The sequence below is a fragment of the Dromaius novaehollandiae genome, chromosome 1 (genome assembly GCF_036370855.1).
Source record: "Dromaius novaehollandiae isolate bDroNov1 chromosome 1, bDroNov1.hap1, whole genome shotgun sequence".
Classification (NCBI taxonomy): Eukaryota; Metazoa; Chordata; class Aves; order Casuariiformes; family Dromaiidae; genus Dromaius; species Dromaius novaehollandiae.
In genome coordinates, this window is record NC_088098.1 from 18,802,022 (window position 1) to 18,817,717 (window position 15,696).

Sequence of the window (15,696 nt, forward strand, 5' to 3'; positions counted from 1 at the left end):
TCGATCTCAAACCATAAAGGTTTTCCCAAAGAGGGAGGAAAAGCGCTCTTGCAGATCTTACTGAAAATGTCACTGCTGAGAGCATTCATAATCAGGCCACACGAAGAACACATGGAAGACCTTAACCGTTATCTAATAATAAAGGAATTAATTTGCGTATAAGGAAGACTCCCATATTCCTTATTCCAGACATCTAGGCCCTAATTCTTGACAACTTCTGTTTACTAAAGAGGAGTCTTCTAAGCAGGGAACACGATCTAGGACACTGCTGGCAGTCAGCTAGGGGCTCTACACACAGGACTACTCATACTCCTCCTTGGATCCAGGCTGCCAAGTCAGTACTGAAATACAGTAATTTGGGTTGCTGGAAGGTGTGCTGTCTAAAACAGTAGCTCTTTGCATCAGTCTTCTGCTGGTGCACATGCTTCTCCCAACTTCCTCCTATAAGACAGGTTTTTTTGAGAGGCACACCAGAAATCCGTGGTAACTATGGTAATGAGAACAGTTGAAAGTCACACTATAAAAAGTTACCCAAAACAGTTCTGACAAAAATTACATTAGGTCTATAAGCTAGGCAGGGAGACAGACTATCACATCATCACCAAATCGCGCCAGTGCTGTCCGTCTCCGATCCCCTTGTTAATGTTCACTGGCCTCTGGGCTGAGGTTCTGAAACCTCCTGAAACCTTTTTCCAAAAGTTAACTGTTTAATCAGAAAATTTTTGTCTTCCTATTTTCAACAGATCTGTGCAGTGTTAACAAATGGGCAGATTCTATATGCGAATGAAAACAACAGGAATGGAGAAGTGAAGAGAACATTACTATTATTCCTGAAAGATTTATAACCTTTTTAACCTTATTCAAACCTATCTCCATGGCTACACAGTTTAAGGACACTGGATTATACACCAAATTAGAACTGTATAAAATTAGTAAACAGACCTCAGGAAAGAAAGCACAGCTAGCAGCATATTACATTGTCTGATAGTATAGGTGAATTGTAAAATCTGCTGATTTTGACAACAGTGAAGATGCATTTTGGCCATTGTTCTGGGGAATAATTAAGATATTTTAATAGAGATCTTTAAAAAAGTATCTGGAAGTAAAGAGAAGTGAGGTCACAAATGCAGGAAAAAATGCAGGAAAAGAAAAAAGACTTCCTTTATTTAAAGCTTTAAATAAAAACCTTCAATGCTGATGAAGACCTTAGTGCACATATTTTTATCCCTTCCTCATTCGGGGGGAAATACTACAGTTAGCTTGGATGCTATCAAAATGTCATAAGAATAAACAAGATAGAAAATCTAATAAAGATGAAGACAGGAAGATTATTTTTTATCTTTGTAGCCACATACATCTGAAAAAAATCACTAAGAATATTTTCCCTTGGATTTGTAATATGAAACCAATTAAATAACATACCCACCATAAAAACAATAATTAAAACCACAGAAGACATATGCATTTGCGGTAATACCTTTAGTGCTAACATTACAGAAAAAAAATATTTTTTAGCTTTTTACATCAGAGTTTTACATAAATCTACAGCAAAAGTTTTTCATTTCTGATGTGGAGGCAAGGACAGGAGGGAATACGGCAGAACTGGGAAGGTGTATGTAACAACAATGCAGCACCATCAACTCAAAGGGCCTTTCCTAAGGCTAAGGTAGTGTATGTATAAATACTACATATACAGTCAGAAAAGTTGTATGCTCTCCTTATTCTAAAGATTTCACTATTACAAAGAAGGGAGTTAATGTTTTAACAGTAATTTTATCCAAAATGTACTCCTTTCCCTATCAAAACCCACTTTTTCAGGGGAAGAAGTCCTTCTTGTTCTCTTGATGGTTTTCATGCCTTCATTTACATAAGTTGTTTGCCTAAGCAGCATGAAACATAAGAATATAAACTCCATCGTATCTGAATATAGCACTGAATGATACAGGGGCAACATGAAAAGAACTGACAGAGCAGAAGATGAAATTGCATGGCTGCCATACCACACTGATCTGTATATAAAACTGGTATCGAACTCCTGGTGTGAAACACAGAGACACGAAATACACATTTCAATACAGATCATATCAGACTTAAAAAAAAAAAGAATGAAGTTCAGTAAAATGTTACTTCATCTTCATTAATGTAAATACAGCTTCTGGTAGTTACTTTATGCCTGCTGAGATAGAGAATACACACTGAATTCTGACGCAAAGCTGCAAACTAATGGAGAAAAGTGTATTTGCCTTCATTGTTGCAAAATCTGTGAAGTGAAATAGATCACAGAGCCCAACAGTCTACTCCAACTGAAGGGCATTTTAAAAAATAAAACAGAAATCAGCTTCTCTTTTAACATGCCGAGTATTTCCACAATACATCTTTTTTTTAGTTTTATGAAGTGAGCTTTCTAATATCCCTAAAATCTATGCTAGTGTCCACAATGGCAGGTCATACTAATAGTTAATCATTTAAAAAAAAAATAAAAGTGAGGGATCTATTTCCTTTTCCTCGGTGATCTTTATTTAACAGCTGTGCTTTGGGATAATTCTCCTTTACTGGAACAGAGTCATTATTATTTCCATTTATGTCACAGCTTTCTGCAGATATGTTAAGAACAAGGAGGTACAGGATAAAATAAATCCTCTGAGGAAGATGCAACTCCAGCTACTTCTTTAGGAAAAGGAAAAGATCTGGACAGAGTGTAGGAAACTCCCTTCTCCATAACATCATGGAAAATCCTGTATTTGTGAAAAATGCTCTCTCTTGATTAAACATAATATTTGTAAAAACTTTACAGGACTTAAAGATACCATCCCAACACAAAAGTAAGCTAGAGTAAAACATAAACTACAAGAATAATTTATTTTTCTTAGTGTGATTTATACAAAATATAACTGAGGTATCTTCCAAACATTCTGAAGTTATACTTTGGGTGTTAATTCAGCACACTTACTGCGATCAGAGATGGAGGCACAGGCAAGGAACGAACTCACTACACATTCTGGAATAGCAATGAAAAGCATCTGTGGAAAACAGCAACAGAGCTACCCTTCCACGGTCTCATTTTTCTTCCCATTAATTCTACTAAAAGACAATTTCTAGAGTGAAGAAGCCCACAAAGGATGCACTTTGTTTACTACCGGCCATCTAACTGAAAACAACTTGGATTTCTGTAAACTCACCAGCACACCTTCCTTGTTTTAAAATATATAACCTAAAGTAGAGAGCATAGTACAGTGTCTCTCCCCTTTTCCAGCAGAATTTTGTAGAACAAAACCACAGTCACAGCAAAACTACACTTCTACTGGTCTAACTTGTTCTACATGGGATATGTTTTTACTCAAATATTTACTCTGTTTTGTCTCTTTCCAGAAGCTAGTGGGGAGAAGGTGGCAGTAAGTGTGTTCAGCTTTTCTCCTCTCTCTCTTCCCCCCATACAAGACATTACGTACTGACCAATTTTAACAACTGTCAACAAATAAATAACAGCTTTGTGTTTGTAAGGTAGTTTCTGTCCTTCACTTCTCAGTAGACAGCTGCATCCTTTTCCAAAACTAGTTGCATCAATGGAGCACATCAGTAAAGAGCTCCTAATCTATATTCTCCCATGCACCTTCATTTATTTAATTACTTGTATTCAAGGACTGTTCCACTGTATTTCTTTAAAGAAAATTTTCTGATGTAAGGAGGACATCCACCAAAGACTCAGATCTTGCATAAATTAATAAGTAATGTAGCTTATGTCTCTTACACAGCAATTGCTTCTTTATCTTGTGGATGTTACGCATGAAAACACAGTGAAATTGAGTGGCTTTGGCATTCAGGCTACAAATGCAAGAACATTTTTTAAGAGAGATCCCTGCTGGGGTGCACTGAACTATACATCATACTGCATTAAATTTTCTGCAGGATTAGCTTCATTTTCATGTTCTTGTGCTGTTCCACATCACAGGGTCCCTGCATCCTTTTACTATGCTAGGAAGTCTCAGTCTTTGTATAATCCCTGCACAAGGCTCGTATGGCAGTCACTTTTCCTCCTCACTGGATTACCTAGCGGTTCTACCACATGACACTGAGGGATGTCTACTGACGGACAGAGAGCTCCTTTCCTTTTCTTCTGTGTAATATTGACAAACCAAGCACAGCATCCTGCCACAATGCCATAAAATTTTATGCTGTAAAAGAACAAAGAACCAAAGGAAAAAGCCAGAAAACAACAAGGCGTGGGGAAGGGAGGCTACTTTTCTGATCAGATTCACTGTAGTCCTGAGGGCCTAAGGACTCTCTGCCCTTAGTGAAATAAAAGCACCTCAAGGGGAGGAGAAGGGGAATACACCTACAGACCCAAGCCATACCTCCGTAACTGCATTCTTCTTTCAAAGGACCCATATGTAACATTTGAGAAATTCAAATCCGGTAGACATACACTTCTTCATCTTTGGATTAGATGACAATCCAAAGAGAAAAAAGACTTGGTTTTCAGTGCTGGCCTCCTTATTTTGTTTCACTGGACTGAGCTAATCAGTCTGCTTTATTAGTATCTAAGGGTGGGATGCATACAAATGTCTAAAGGCTGAAGCTCAGCCTATATAAAAGGCACCTATTAGACAGCTTTATGAAAATAAGAAGTGACAAAAGATACCACTATATGGATTTACTGGCTTTTGATTACTAAAATAACTGATTCTGGTGTCCTGTCACATCCCTAGTTGTTCTAAGCTTTCAGCCAGCAGAAGTTGCCAAGAGTGTTTTCCTCCTACAACCAGCAAAAGCTATACAGCCATAACTGCATGTTTGCTTACAATCCCTATGGAAATTTGCCACCTTCATCCCAAGCTGCACTTTACTGGCACTTAAACGTGAAGGATGTGAATTTTTAGCTGGCACAGAAAGTGGTGACTCACTTATAAAGCAGCATTTCCTGTAGGAAAAGTCTTCTACCACAGTGAGCACACACACTTGGTCCCCTGCATTTGTAATCCTAAAGCCAGTTTCATCCAGAACTTGGTTTGGTTTTACATATCTCAGAGACTGTTGTTCTTCTTACACTCACGGCAGGTTAGATGAATCATAAAAGCTGACAGTTTTAAGATTTTCTCAGGCAGAAGCATGAAGTTTCCCACTATTTTCTCTGGAACAAACTCCTCCCTTGGTTGACACTGTGTAAGTCTAAACAGCCAACAGTTTTTTTTCCAAATACACAATTCAACATATTAAGTACTAGCTACCCTAAAACTGAATGCCTGCATCATCTCAGAAAAGTAACTGGAGAATGAAAGCTGATTTGGTGTCTGTTGGACACCCGAGTTCCTTCCAAAAGGCGGGGAAAAAAAGCTAAATGGTTCTCATAATGTAAAACATACATTGTTCTTCAGAAGTGGGAATACACCAGAGAATAATTTCCACATAGAGCAAAGAATAAGAGCATAATATAGAGTATTCTTAAACAAATATTGCAGCTGACTCTTATATGTAGGGTTTCCAGGAAGGGAAAACATCTGTAGAATATTAACTGACTCAACTTAAGAAATGTTTAAAGGGCATTTGTCAAGGATTTTATGCCAAAAACACATTCAGAACTGAAGTTGGTAAACTTGGTCTGAATTTCCGTGTGTGCCTGTATGTATGTATTGATACATACATACATACACACAGAGGTATATACATTTTCATGAAAACCACACTCCCTTCTAAAACAATACATTAGCATTAGCCACTGCTTTTCTCTCGAGTGCCATCTTCCCTTGCCAGCAATTCTGTACTCCTGATGGTAACATCAAAGTTTCCATTAGCAAACCGAGAGGTGAGAAGGGCACTAGGACTGAGCTAGTATGGGTCACTACACAGTTGCCATTTCAACGAAAATGGGCATCATAATGTCACTTCCAGTCCAAATGCAAAACAAAATCCAAGTTATTTGCAAAATGAAATGAAAGCCACCTCCACTTACTTGTCTGGGTTTAATTTTACATACATAAATATCTCCATTACCTTCAGAATGATACATGGACGCAGAGCTAAGTAAGTGTTTGAGAGACAAGGCCAGGGCCAAACTAAGCACACTGAAAATATTTTCATTCTCTTTTTGTTTTTACTTTAGAGTTATAAGAGATAGTTCTAAGGGCTCCCCACTTTAGACAAACTCAAAAGGGAATGACACAGGGAACAAAAGCAGCATTACGGAAAAAGCTGCCTAACAGTAAGCAGTCTGTTCTTCTACAGATGCTGCAGTGGATGCCAAAGAAGAAATCTAGATTTACTGAAGCTGTAATCATATTAATACCTTAAGCTAGCACGAATAAATGAAAAAAAGCAGTGCTTCCTTCATTCTGCCTTAGCTCTTTTTATTCCTCATTTTTATACCATTCCCCCTCTTGTGCAGCATATGGATTTATGCAGCTACATAGTGATCCAGCAGCTCATCCTGCTGGAAACTAGCTTTTCTTTTGACAATGTCTGAGGAACTGATCTGGGTTAAACTACTTCTTAGGCAGCAGAATTAGCTTAAGATGTTTGTGAAACATCCCAACCTCCACAAATTAACAGGCCTACCAAAAATGCATACCACTGCCATTAAACCACAGGAGTAGCTCACCTGTTAGCACCCAGGTATCCCCTGCTTCACACGTGGCCTCTACCCGTGGTCCTTGACACCACTCTTCCCCATGGATTTGTTTGCAGACAGATGAAGGGAAGTCTCATGCTACCAATTTCCACTGCTTATATAAAATACTGTCCACTACATTTAAGTAATGTGCTGTTTGGGCCATTAGTGAGCACAAAAATCCAGCATGTATAATGAAAGATGGTCATCCCGTCCCTGCAACAAGAGTTGTCTATTCCTGAAAATGCCTAAATAAACAGGCATATTGACCCACGTGAGTTAACTTCCTTACAAGGAAAGAGAAAAATCAAGCAAAATTCAGTAATATGACTCCCAGATTTGTTTTTATGGGATGACTGGTCATCCTACAGCCTTTCCTTACAAAGTACACGAGCATGCTCCTCAAAGGATCAATAATGGGGGTAAGGAAGTCTAGAATATTAGAAGTTTTCTTCAGTTTTCTGCAACAAAGCATGGCATACTGATGTATTATGTTACGATGGCACAGGTTTAATGGTATCTCCTAATATCTTAACGGAGAATCTGAGATGCTATTTTTAACATAATGTGTCAGATCACTGTATTTTCTTCTATCATTCTGAATACAGCATAAAGATAAATGAACTAAGAGAATGTATCGTATTGCTACTGTATTGCTACATGTTTAACACAGCACCTCCCCCAAAACTATGAAGGACAGATATATTCCATTTAGAGGTAATCATGGTGGGGGAAACAAACAAAACACCACAAACACTTTTCACGTGAATCTGACAACAAATGCATAATGACCGCAGAAGCCATTTTAAAAGAAAAAGAGATTAAAACAGCAAATTGGGCGGAATTTTAACCATCACACAAATAGAACCTTTAAATAGTTTATATGCTGGAGTAGGAAAAAAAAAGCAAGAGAAAGATTTGCACTAGCGGATCAGTGCAATGTTGCAACAATATCCTAAGCATAATACATAGGGGCAATACAGTTAAATTGACTATTACACATCACCTCCTCTACGTACTTAGATTCCTAGTATCCAAGACAGAGATAACAGTGGAATCACTATTTTATTGTGGTCTTTGAAACAATCACTTCAATTTCATTCATTTTTAATAGCAACTGCATTACAGTAGAGCCAGAAAGACAGGTATCTGCTATTATGCAGAAGTATACTCTAAGGTATTAATTTGCAGAAAAATCAGGTATGATATTTCAACCACTTTCCCATTCTACTAACTCCTCCAAGTGAGTAGAGGACTTTCGAAGCACAATAGCTAGCCCTGTAGAACCTACAGTGGGGATGATGGTGACATGGCAGTTGTGCTACCACTACTGTCATTAAAAGTGTGCACAACACACTAGGGAACACTATCATGAATGGGAATTGATGACAAAAGACAGAAACTTCAGGCCCTATTGTCTTCCTGTAAATCTATCTTTTGGTGGCAAATACAAAGAAGGGGCTCTTTGACAGAACGGTGGTGGATCAAAAGGGAGGGGCTGATAATCCCACTAGGAGTGACACTGCCACTCTGGCCTAATTTTGGAAGGGCAGTGTGATTAAGGGAGCATCATAGGATCATCAAAGGGCTAGAAATCCTGAAGGGCTTTGTTCCTATTCCTAATTCACAGCGGGTGAAATGCCTGGCAGAATGGTATGAGACTGGAATGGAGGATGGACATTCTCCTGAAGGGTTGTACTGCCATTTCAGCCTCCTCTTGGACGGGTGGAGTAGTCAGTTTCTGTCTCCCCAATGCTCACAAATTCCTTGTGTGACCATTTACTCAGTCATTGCTCTCTAATGAGTAAATTCATGATGAAAAATTTTCTTGGTACCAAGACTGAATTTTTCCTTCTGTGGTCCAAAATGTTTTCTAAGGCTGTAAGTTCTTCCCTTCTTTCACATGTATTCATCTGTCCCTTCTACAGATTGCACTCACATTCCCCAGTGTGTGTTTTCTTGAGACTCTTTTAATTATCAAACAAGTCTATAGAAGGGTTCCAGAATATTATCCTGAAGGGCATATGCAGCACAAAAACAGCCAGTAGTAGAAAACGCTAACCAACTGAAGAACAAATTATTCTGGGAAACAGAAGAAAAAAAATCTCAAAGTTCTGAATACAGTTAACAGCTTGGCAACTGCATGAGCTGATCCACTCCCAAACATTTAGTAAAACAAATGCTGAGAGTATGAAAGACTGTGTACAACACACAAGCTCCCCACAAATGTTAACTCTTTAATATATATACAACAATGGTACAAATCAGTTACTTCAAAGGATTCATCAAGTAAAATGATCAAATATATTAAAAGATGCAGACTAAAAGGTTAACAGGCACACAGGTTCATAAGCCTACAGTAAGGTCTGTTTTTTTCTGGACAGCCAGGACATCCCAGAGTTTATTCTTCAAAATGAACCTAGCCATGTGCAATGGCAATGACTGGCTATTCCTATTACTACCAGCTTTTCTCATTCTCACTTTCCATCTCTTAGCTCCATTCAGATAGCCTCCAGAGAAAACTATAATCTCCCACATCATTAACATTTTAAAATAGATTATTGTATGTATCTCTTTAATAAGTCATCTGAAAGTCTCTTTCTTCGCATGCACTCTTCAAAAACAGCATTTAAAGCCACTACTGTGATCTTCCGGTCCCAGCCCGGGATCCTTCTGATCTAGCTTCCATTCATGCTTTCATCACACAAAACTGTTTTCACACAAATCTCTTCTCCTTGAATCCGTTTAACCACTAAGTACCGTTGGGACTAAGTATCCTTACCCCAGTATCCCATATCCCATAAAGACACTTTATCCTTGTAAAGCAATTTATTTTAGTCATTCCCAAACTATTCCTGTTTCATGTTAGTGTAAACCTGAAACTTTCAAATGTTTCATGAAGGGCAATAACAGACCCCTTCCCCCTTAAAGACAGGCGTGTGTACCACATCCAAATTCGAGCAAAGAGATGCTAGCAGCACACATCCACGCTCTCCCACCCTCCTACATGTCATGTGTGGTGACTGAGATACACATTTCTGATCTCTTAATCTCTCTCTCTCTAGCTTTAAGCACAAATTCCACCATGCTCCTAACGTTCTCCACCCAACCTCACGCGTATGGATTGCAATGAAACTGTCCCACGGGACACTCCAGTTTGCCTGAACTGGCACTGCAGATTAAAAGACAGATGGACAAAAGACAGACAAGCAGGTCCTATGCATCCTATGCAGCTACTCTGCTACCTTGTCAGGGCTTGTATATTATGGAGGCAGGGCACAGCAGATCAGACATTTCTTTTGGTGCGTGCGAGCCGCGGCCTTGGGGGGACCTGCTAATGACTGAACTCACATTTTCGTGCTTCATGTGCTTCAGGAGGCGCAGCTCTCGGTAGGCTCGTTTGGCAAAGAGTTCGGACTGAAATGGGCGGTACAGTTTCTTAATGGCCACTTTGGTACCATTCCTTCCATCAACGGCCGAGCTTTAAGGGAACAGGAAGCGTTTCATGAGCAAGGGCCGGCGCGGCACTGCCAACCCACCGCCACAGAGCAGGTGCATGCGTTTGGCACCGCATCGCCCAGACCTCGACCTTCCACCTGCCGCTTGCGCGGCCTCCCCACGCCGCCATTCCCCGCCTCGAAGGAAGGGGTGGAGCCTCTCCCTTGAAGCACCTCGCCAGCACTGCCTCCAAGGTCCAGACTCGTTAGTTTAAACGCTGCCAGGCCCCGTGATGAAAAGTAGCCACTTTTCAAAAGCTTTAAAGACATCGGGGAAAAAAAAAACTAAAAAAAAAAAACAAAAAAAAACTAAAAAAACCCCAACCAAACAAACAGAACCAGGCAGCCTGCACCAAGGGCGCTGGTGCCCCCCCCCATCCCCCGGTTTGTATGCCCCCTTGTTGGGTCTGCGCCTCCCTGCGACGGGGTCACACACCCGGGGCAGGACAGGAACCCGGGGAGGGGGGACACGAACCCGGGGGCCGCGGCCGCCCCCGCCAGGGGAGCCCCGGGGCAGCGCCCCGGCCTCTGCCCCTGCCAGCACGGCAGGAAAACACGTGCAGGACGGGGCGGTTAAGGACAACCACAACGCAAACACCCACCACACCGTCCCCCACAAGCCCGCACCGGGCCGGGTCCGGCAAAACAACCGGAAAAAAGTTGTCGCGGAACAAAGCGAGAGCGGCGGGCGCGACCCCCGGCCGAGCCGCCGGCAGCGCCGCCATCGCGGCCCCCCGCCGCCGCAGCGCCCACGCGGGACAGCGCCCCGCCGCCCCGGGGCAGCACCCGCCGCGCGGGGGAGGGGGGGCGCGGGGGAGAGGCGCCCGGCGCCGCTCACCAGACGGCTCCGTAGGCGCCGGATCCCACCGGCTGCAGGTCGCGGTAGCGGTCGCGGACTTCCCAGAGGGTCTTGGTGAGCTCCTGCCGGTAGAAGCCTTTCTTGGGGGACGACATGGTGCTGCAGCCCCCTGCCGGCGCTTTCCAACAAAGAGCCCCGGCGGCGGAGCGCGGGGCGGGCGCCGCCGCGCCGAGCCGAGCCGAGCCGAGCCGAGCCGAGGGGCTGGGCTTGGCCGCGCTCCCTCCGCGGCGAGCGGCGCCCGCCTGCCCCCTCCCCCGGCCCCCGCCCGCGCACCCTCCGCGGCGGGGGAGGCCCGACGGGGGCTGCCCATCCCCCCCCGCGCCCCGCCGGGCAGCGTGGGTGCTTGTGCGGGTTCCCCCCACCCCCGGCCCTTCCTCTCAGGGCGGCGTGGGGGGAGCCGGAGATCGCCTTAAAACCGGGCTAGGACTAGTGTTTCCCACCCGGGGCCCCGCTGCCCGCACCGGAAAGGTGCAGGCCTCCTGCGGGCAGCTGCCGCGTGTGCGCAGCGCACCCAGGCCACCGCCCCGGCAGGTGTCAAACGCGGAAGGAGCGGTGTGTCACCGCACTGCTCTTCACTCTTCTCAGTCCTAGCTTGCTTTTGTGCCTTCCTCTCTTGCAGCTCCTTCAACAGCTCGGCACCGCTTCCCTCTTAGGTTTGTGCTCTCCTCCGTGTCCCTCAGCGGTGCGGCTAGTGGCCTGTGGCCCTCCCCGTCGCTGCCTAGCGGCTCCGGAGCGAGCGGCTGAGCGCCTGCAGCTTTCCACCACAGGTCACCCAGCCGCAGGAACGGTGCAGCAGGATGCAAGGACACTAAGTTGTCCCTGAGGCTGGGAAAGCGAGCAAGTTGTTGGGTCTGATCCAGCATGCGTGCCCAGAAGCGGCCCAGTTGTAGCAGGGTGTGTATGTGCACAGAAACAGGTGCTGAGGCGCTTGCTGTCTAAAGACGTGCCTAAAGCCCATCTGCTTCTCTGAGCACAGTTGTGCATTGCCTTGTGTTTGTGAATTTGAGGGAGTGATATGTATTTTACTGTTCTGTAGTTGCAAAGCTCAAGGTCTCTTCTCAATTCCAGTATTTCTCCGTGAAATCTGTGGCTGTATTACTTCTGCAGCAGGGTAGTGGCGTGGTGAATGCAGCTGGGACTGGGAACCGGGAGTGAGGAGTGGGAGCTAGCAGCAGAAAACGGATGGCGAGTGTGGTGAGGAGGCCACTTCCCTGCAGAGGCTCAGGAAACTTGTGGTGTTTTACGTGTTGATTTGCTGGTGTAAATGAGTGGTAAACTAAGAGTCTGCTGTGAAGCTGAAAGCAAATATATCCCAGCCTTCTTTTTGTGAATATACACCTTGTGGTTTTGCACTCCAGTCTGGGTTTGTTTTGCACTAGAAGTAATAGATAAGATGTAACTGACTTTACTTTTGATTACCTAACAGTTTCATGTAAAACACTACAAATGGAAAGAGGAAGAAATGAGAACTACAGACAAAGGCAAAAAACTGCATTCAGTTATATTCCTAGAGGCCACAGAATGATTTTACTGCTTTTAATGATATTCTGCTGGTAAAATAGAAGAAAATGGATCAGTGGAGCAGAAAAATACATGATGGTTGTGGTAGGTGGTAGAAGCTGCAAAGACAAAGGGCACATGTAGCAGCAGCAGAAGCCCTGAGAAAAGCAGGGAAGACAAGGCATTCTTTCATGGCTAGACAGAAGGATATATATACATGGCCACTTCTTGCTAAAACTCGGTGTGGGCATAAGCATTTGGCAGTAGCAGAAGGGAGGGACAAGTGACTAACTGCTTTCTCCCCCTTTACACCCTTGTTTCCTCCTCTCCCCCTCCCAGCCCTGGGAGGCTGTCATTTGGTTTGATGAATAGCAAGAGCAAGGAATATGAATGAGAATATGAATGAGAACTTCCAAATTGCCTTTGCACAAAGGTGTACACTTGCAGACTTCACGGTTTATCCTTATCTCAGGATCAGACCCAAAGCTTCAACAATATTTGATATATTTAAATAGAAACAAGTATACACTTGCTGGTTGCTCAGAGCAAGTGGTCCTGTGCATGTCTGGTGTGATATAAAACTGTTCAGGCGGTAGCTTAGAACAATTGCAATGCTGTTTATGGAGAATAGCAACCTTCACAATATTTCTACAGTAAATAGGCCTGGTCCAGCATGTGTAAGGCAAAGACCTACTTTAAAAGATGTTTTACATTTTTTCTGAGTAAATATAATTAAAATACTTGTTCTTTGGGGTCTGGTAAAGCCTTTGTTTTGTCTGACTTCACCCCTGAGCAATGTTGCTGAGGTTAGATAATTCAGACTGGCTGTCACTGGAGTTCAGTTTGTGGCTTAGCTAGAAAGGAGCAATCTGGCCAAGTTTCATTGTTCCTGTTGCCTTTTTGGTAGTTGCCATGGGTCCAGACCATTTTGTGTGTAAATACCAGATATGCAAGAGCAGCCTCTCCCTCCTCCTCTCGTTATTTACATGCCAGATACAGGAGGAAAACATGCCTTCTAAAATTGCCCACAGAGCAGCACTGCAAAGTTGCTAGAGGCCAGGCTGGCACAGTCTAACATCCTTCCACAGCATAGGTGTTTTCCAGTGCTGCTCTCTGCTGATGGATGACCTGTTTGACTCCCTGTTTTAGTGAGACTGGAAACGAATCTGACATTTGGCAGGTAATGCAAACCTTGTGTCAAGTGTTAGATTAATGATACAGATTTGTTTTTAAAAACATAGTCCCAGAAGATTTTTTTTAATTTCTGATACCACTTTTATGCAGTTTGCCATTTTTATGATGGCTAGAGTGAAATACGGTATGAGTAAGAAGGCTTCAGCAGTGTTGTCTTCCACACAATTTTGAGCCAGTCTGTTATTTTTAATGATAAATATATATGTTTCTAATACAATGAGGATCAGTTCTGCTGTTGATCCCTAGCTTGTTTTTCCTCAGTCTAGTTCTGGCAAAATTATGCTTTGTTATTACTTTTTTCTTTTCAGGGGAGGAAGTAGATGATTTTGATACCGTAGGATGAAAGTACTAAGCCAGCACCAAGATAACATCACACTTGTGCAGAAGCTCAGAAGATAGAGCAAGAAGGTAGAAAAGAGAGAACAACTTTCTCAAGATATTTTAAATTCAAAGACCAAATTGGCCAATGCTGTTTTTTCCCTTCATGTAAATTATTAGGTATACTTTGCTGTAGGTGGATAAGGTAACAGCATAGATCAAATACAAGATCACCTTTCCTCATCAGGTCACACACAGAGCACTGTCATAAGAAGGGAGATTTTGTCTAATAAAAACCTTACATGTGCCTGTGAAAGGAGTGAGAGGAGATACTTAGATACATCCACAGCTGCCAGATCTTATAGTAGAGTCACAAAAAGCCAGAGTCTCGGTATCCTACTGTTCCTGAGTGTATATATGACATAGTGTTTTCCCAAAGACAGTCTGTTGCAATGAAAGTAATATGATAATACAGCCATACCTTAACCCAGGCAAAGTGTGCTTGACAGGGATTTTAAAAGGAGTGCTGTCAGATGTTTCTGCTTTTGACATATATTTATTGTAAAGTCTGCAGAACAAAAAAGAATGAGAGAATAAGAGCTCTTCAAGACAGCATGACTAACAGATAATTAATGATGGGAAGATCACACTTTCTTAATGTCTATCCTGTAAAGGGAAGGTTGACAAAGTTGCTACCCTGAAGAAACATTTGTTTTGACTTTTTTTTAAGAGCCACCTTTCAATATGTTGGAAGGTTGCCATCAGCTGCAAAGCATATGAGGCAGATAAGATGTGTACAGTAGCCCTTCTAATCTCTCCAGGGACTAATAACTTAATTTATGCTCCAGTCGGGACATAAGTCATCTATGCTGGAGAACGAACTCTGTAAGAGAGCAGCAAAGAAGCTAACTACGTTTTCCTGAGGAGTTCTGCGGAGGAAAAGTAGTTATAAACTCTGGTGAGAGAGTTTGATGGTAACTCAACTCAGAATGAACTATTTATCAACAGTGTTAAAATGGTTCAGGTTAGTTTGTCAAGAGATAAACTAGGGGCTGATGGCCAGGACGTAAGTGAAGTGGGTGCATCCGTTGGAACTGAGAGACCAGCTAGTGACCTTGATCCCCCACTCCAGACACTGGCAACATGAATTTCATGAGTGGAAAAAAGAAGGTAATACAAAGTCCCTTGGAAAAATCAAGCATCTTCCCACCTTACTGTCTGCATATGTCTATATAAGGTATTTTTCACATGACTGGAGCAAGCTCATTTGATTCTTGACATACTAATTCACATATGGGTACTTTAGTTCTGTACCATATACCTTAGATTTGTATATAATCTCAGTAAACAAAAAATCTTGCTGGATTGTAAAAGGCTCATTCCTAGAATTTTATTTCTTTAAACAGCTTTCTATCTCCACCTTCAAAGAGTACGTTCATAGTCTGCTCTTGCCTACTTAAACGTTGCCATGGAGGAAGTAAATCCATTTTACTTACTACAACAAAGAGAAATAAAGTCTAAATAAAAATCTCAGTTTTCTTTTGAAAATACTCTTTTGTGTCCACACCCTTCCTCAGTGGAGCTGTTGCCAACTATTTTGCAACTATTCTGTTTTTGTCTCTCTTTGTGACCTCTGAGCAGAGTCCTTGAATTCCAGTTTGTTATGTAACACAGAGCATGCTTGGAAACCTAGTCATACTGTGAGAATACTCAAAATTAAGCAGAAA

General features: G+C 42.6%; 1 protein-coding gene across 2 annotated transcripts in view; it reads right to left on the reverse strand.

The window, feature by feature from the left end:
• Positions 1-11,157, reverse strand: part of MAPK12 (mitogen-activated protein kinase 12) — a 44,177-nt gene extending 33,020 nt beyond the window's left edge. Inside the window, exons 1-2 of one of the 2 annotated variants that reach the window (XM_026113039.2) lie at positions 10,937-11,157; positions 9,953-10,082 (exon numbers count right to left, since the gene is read on the reverse strand). In XM_026113039.2, the coding sequence (XP_025968824.1) occupies positions 9,953-10,082; positions 10,937-11,052 (246 nt within the window). In that variant the 5' untranslated portion in view covers positions 11,053-11,157. The remainder of the gene's footprint in view (positions 1-9,952; positions 10,083-10,936) is intronic. The other variant, XM_026113038.2, reaches the window with a different exon arrangement.
• Positions 11,158-15,696: the final 4,539 nt, after the last annotated feature.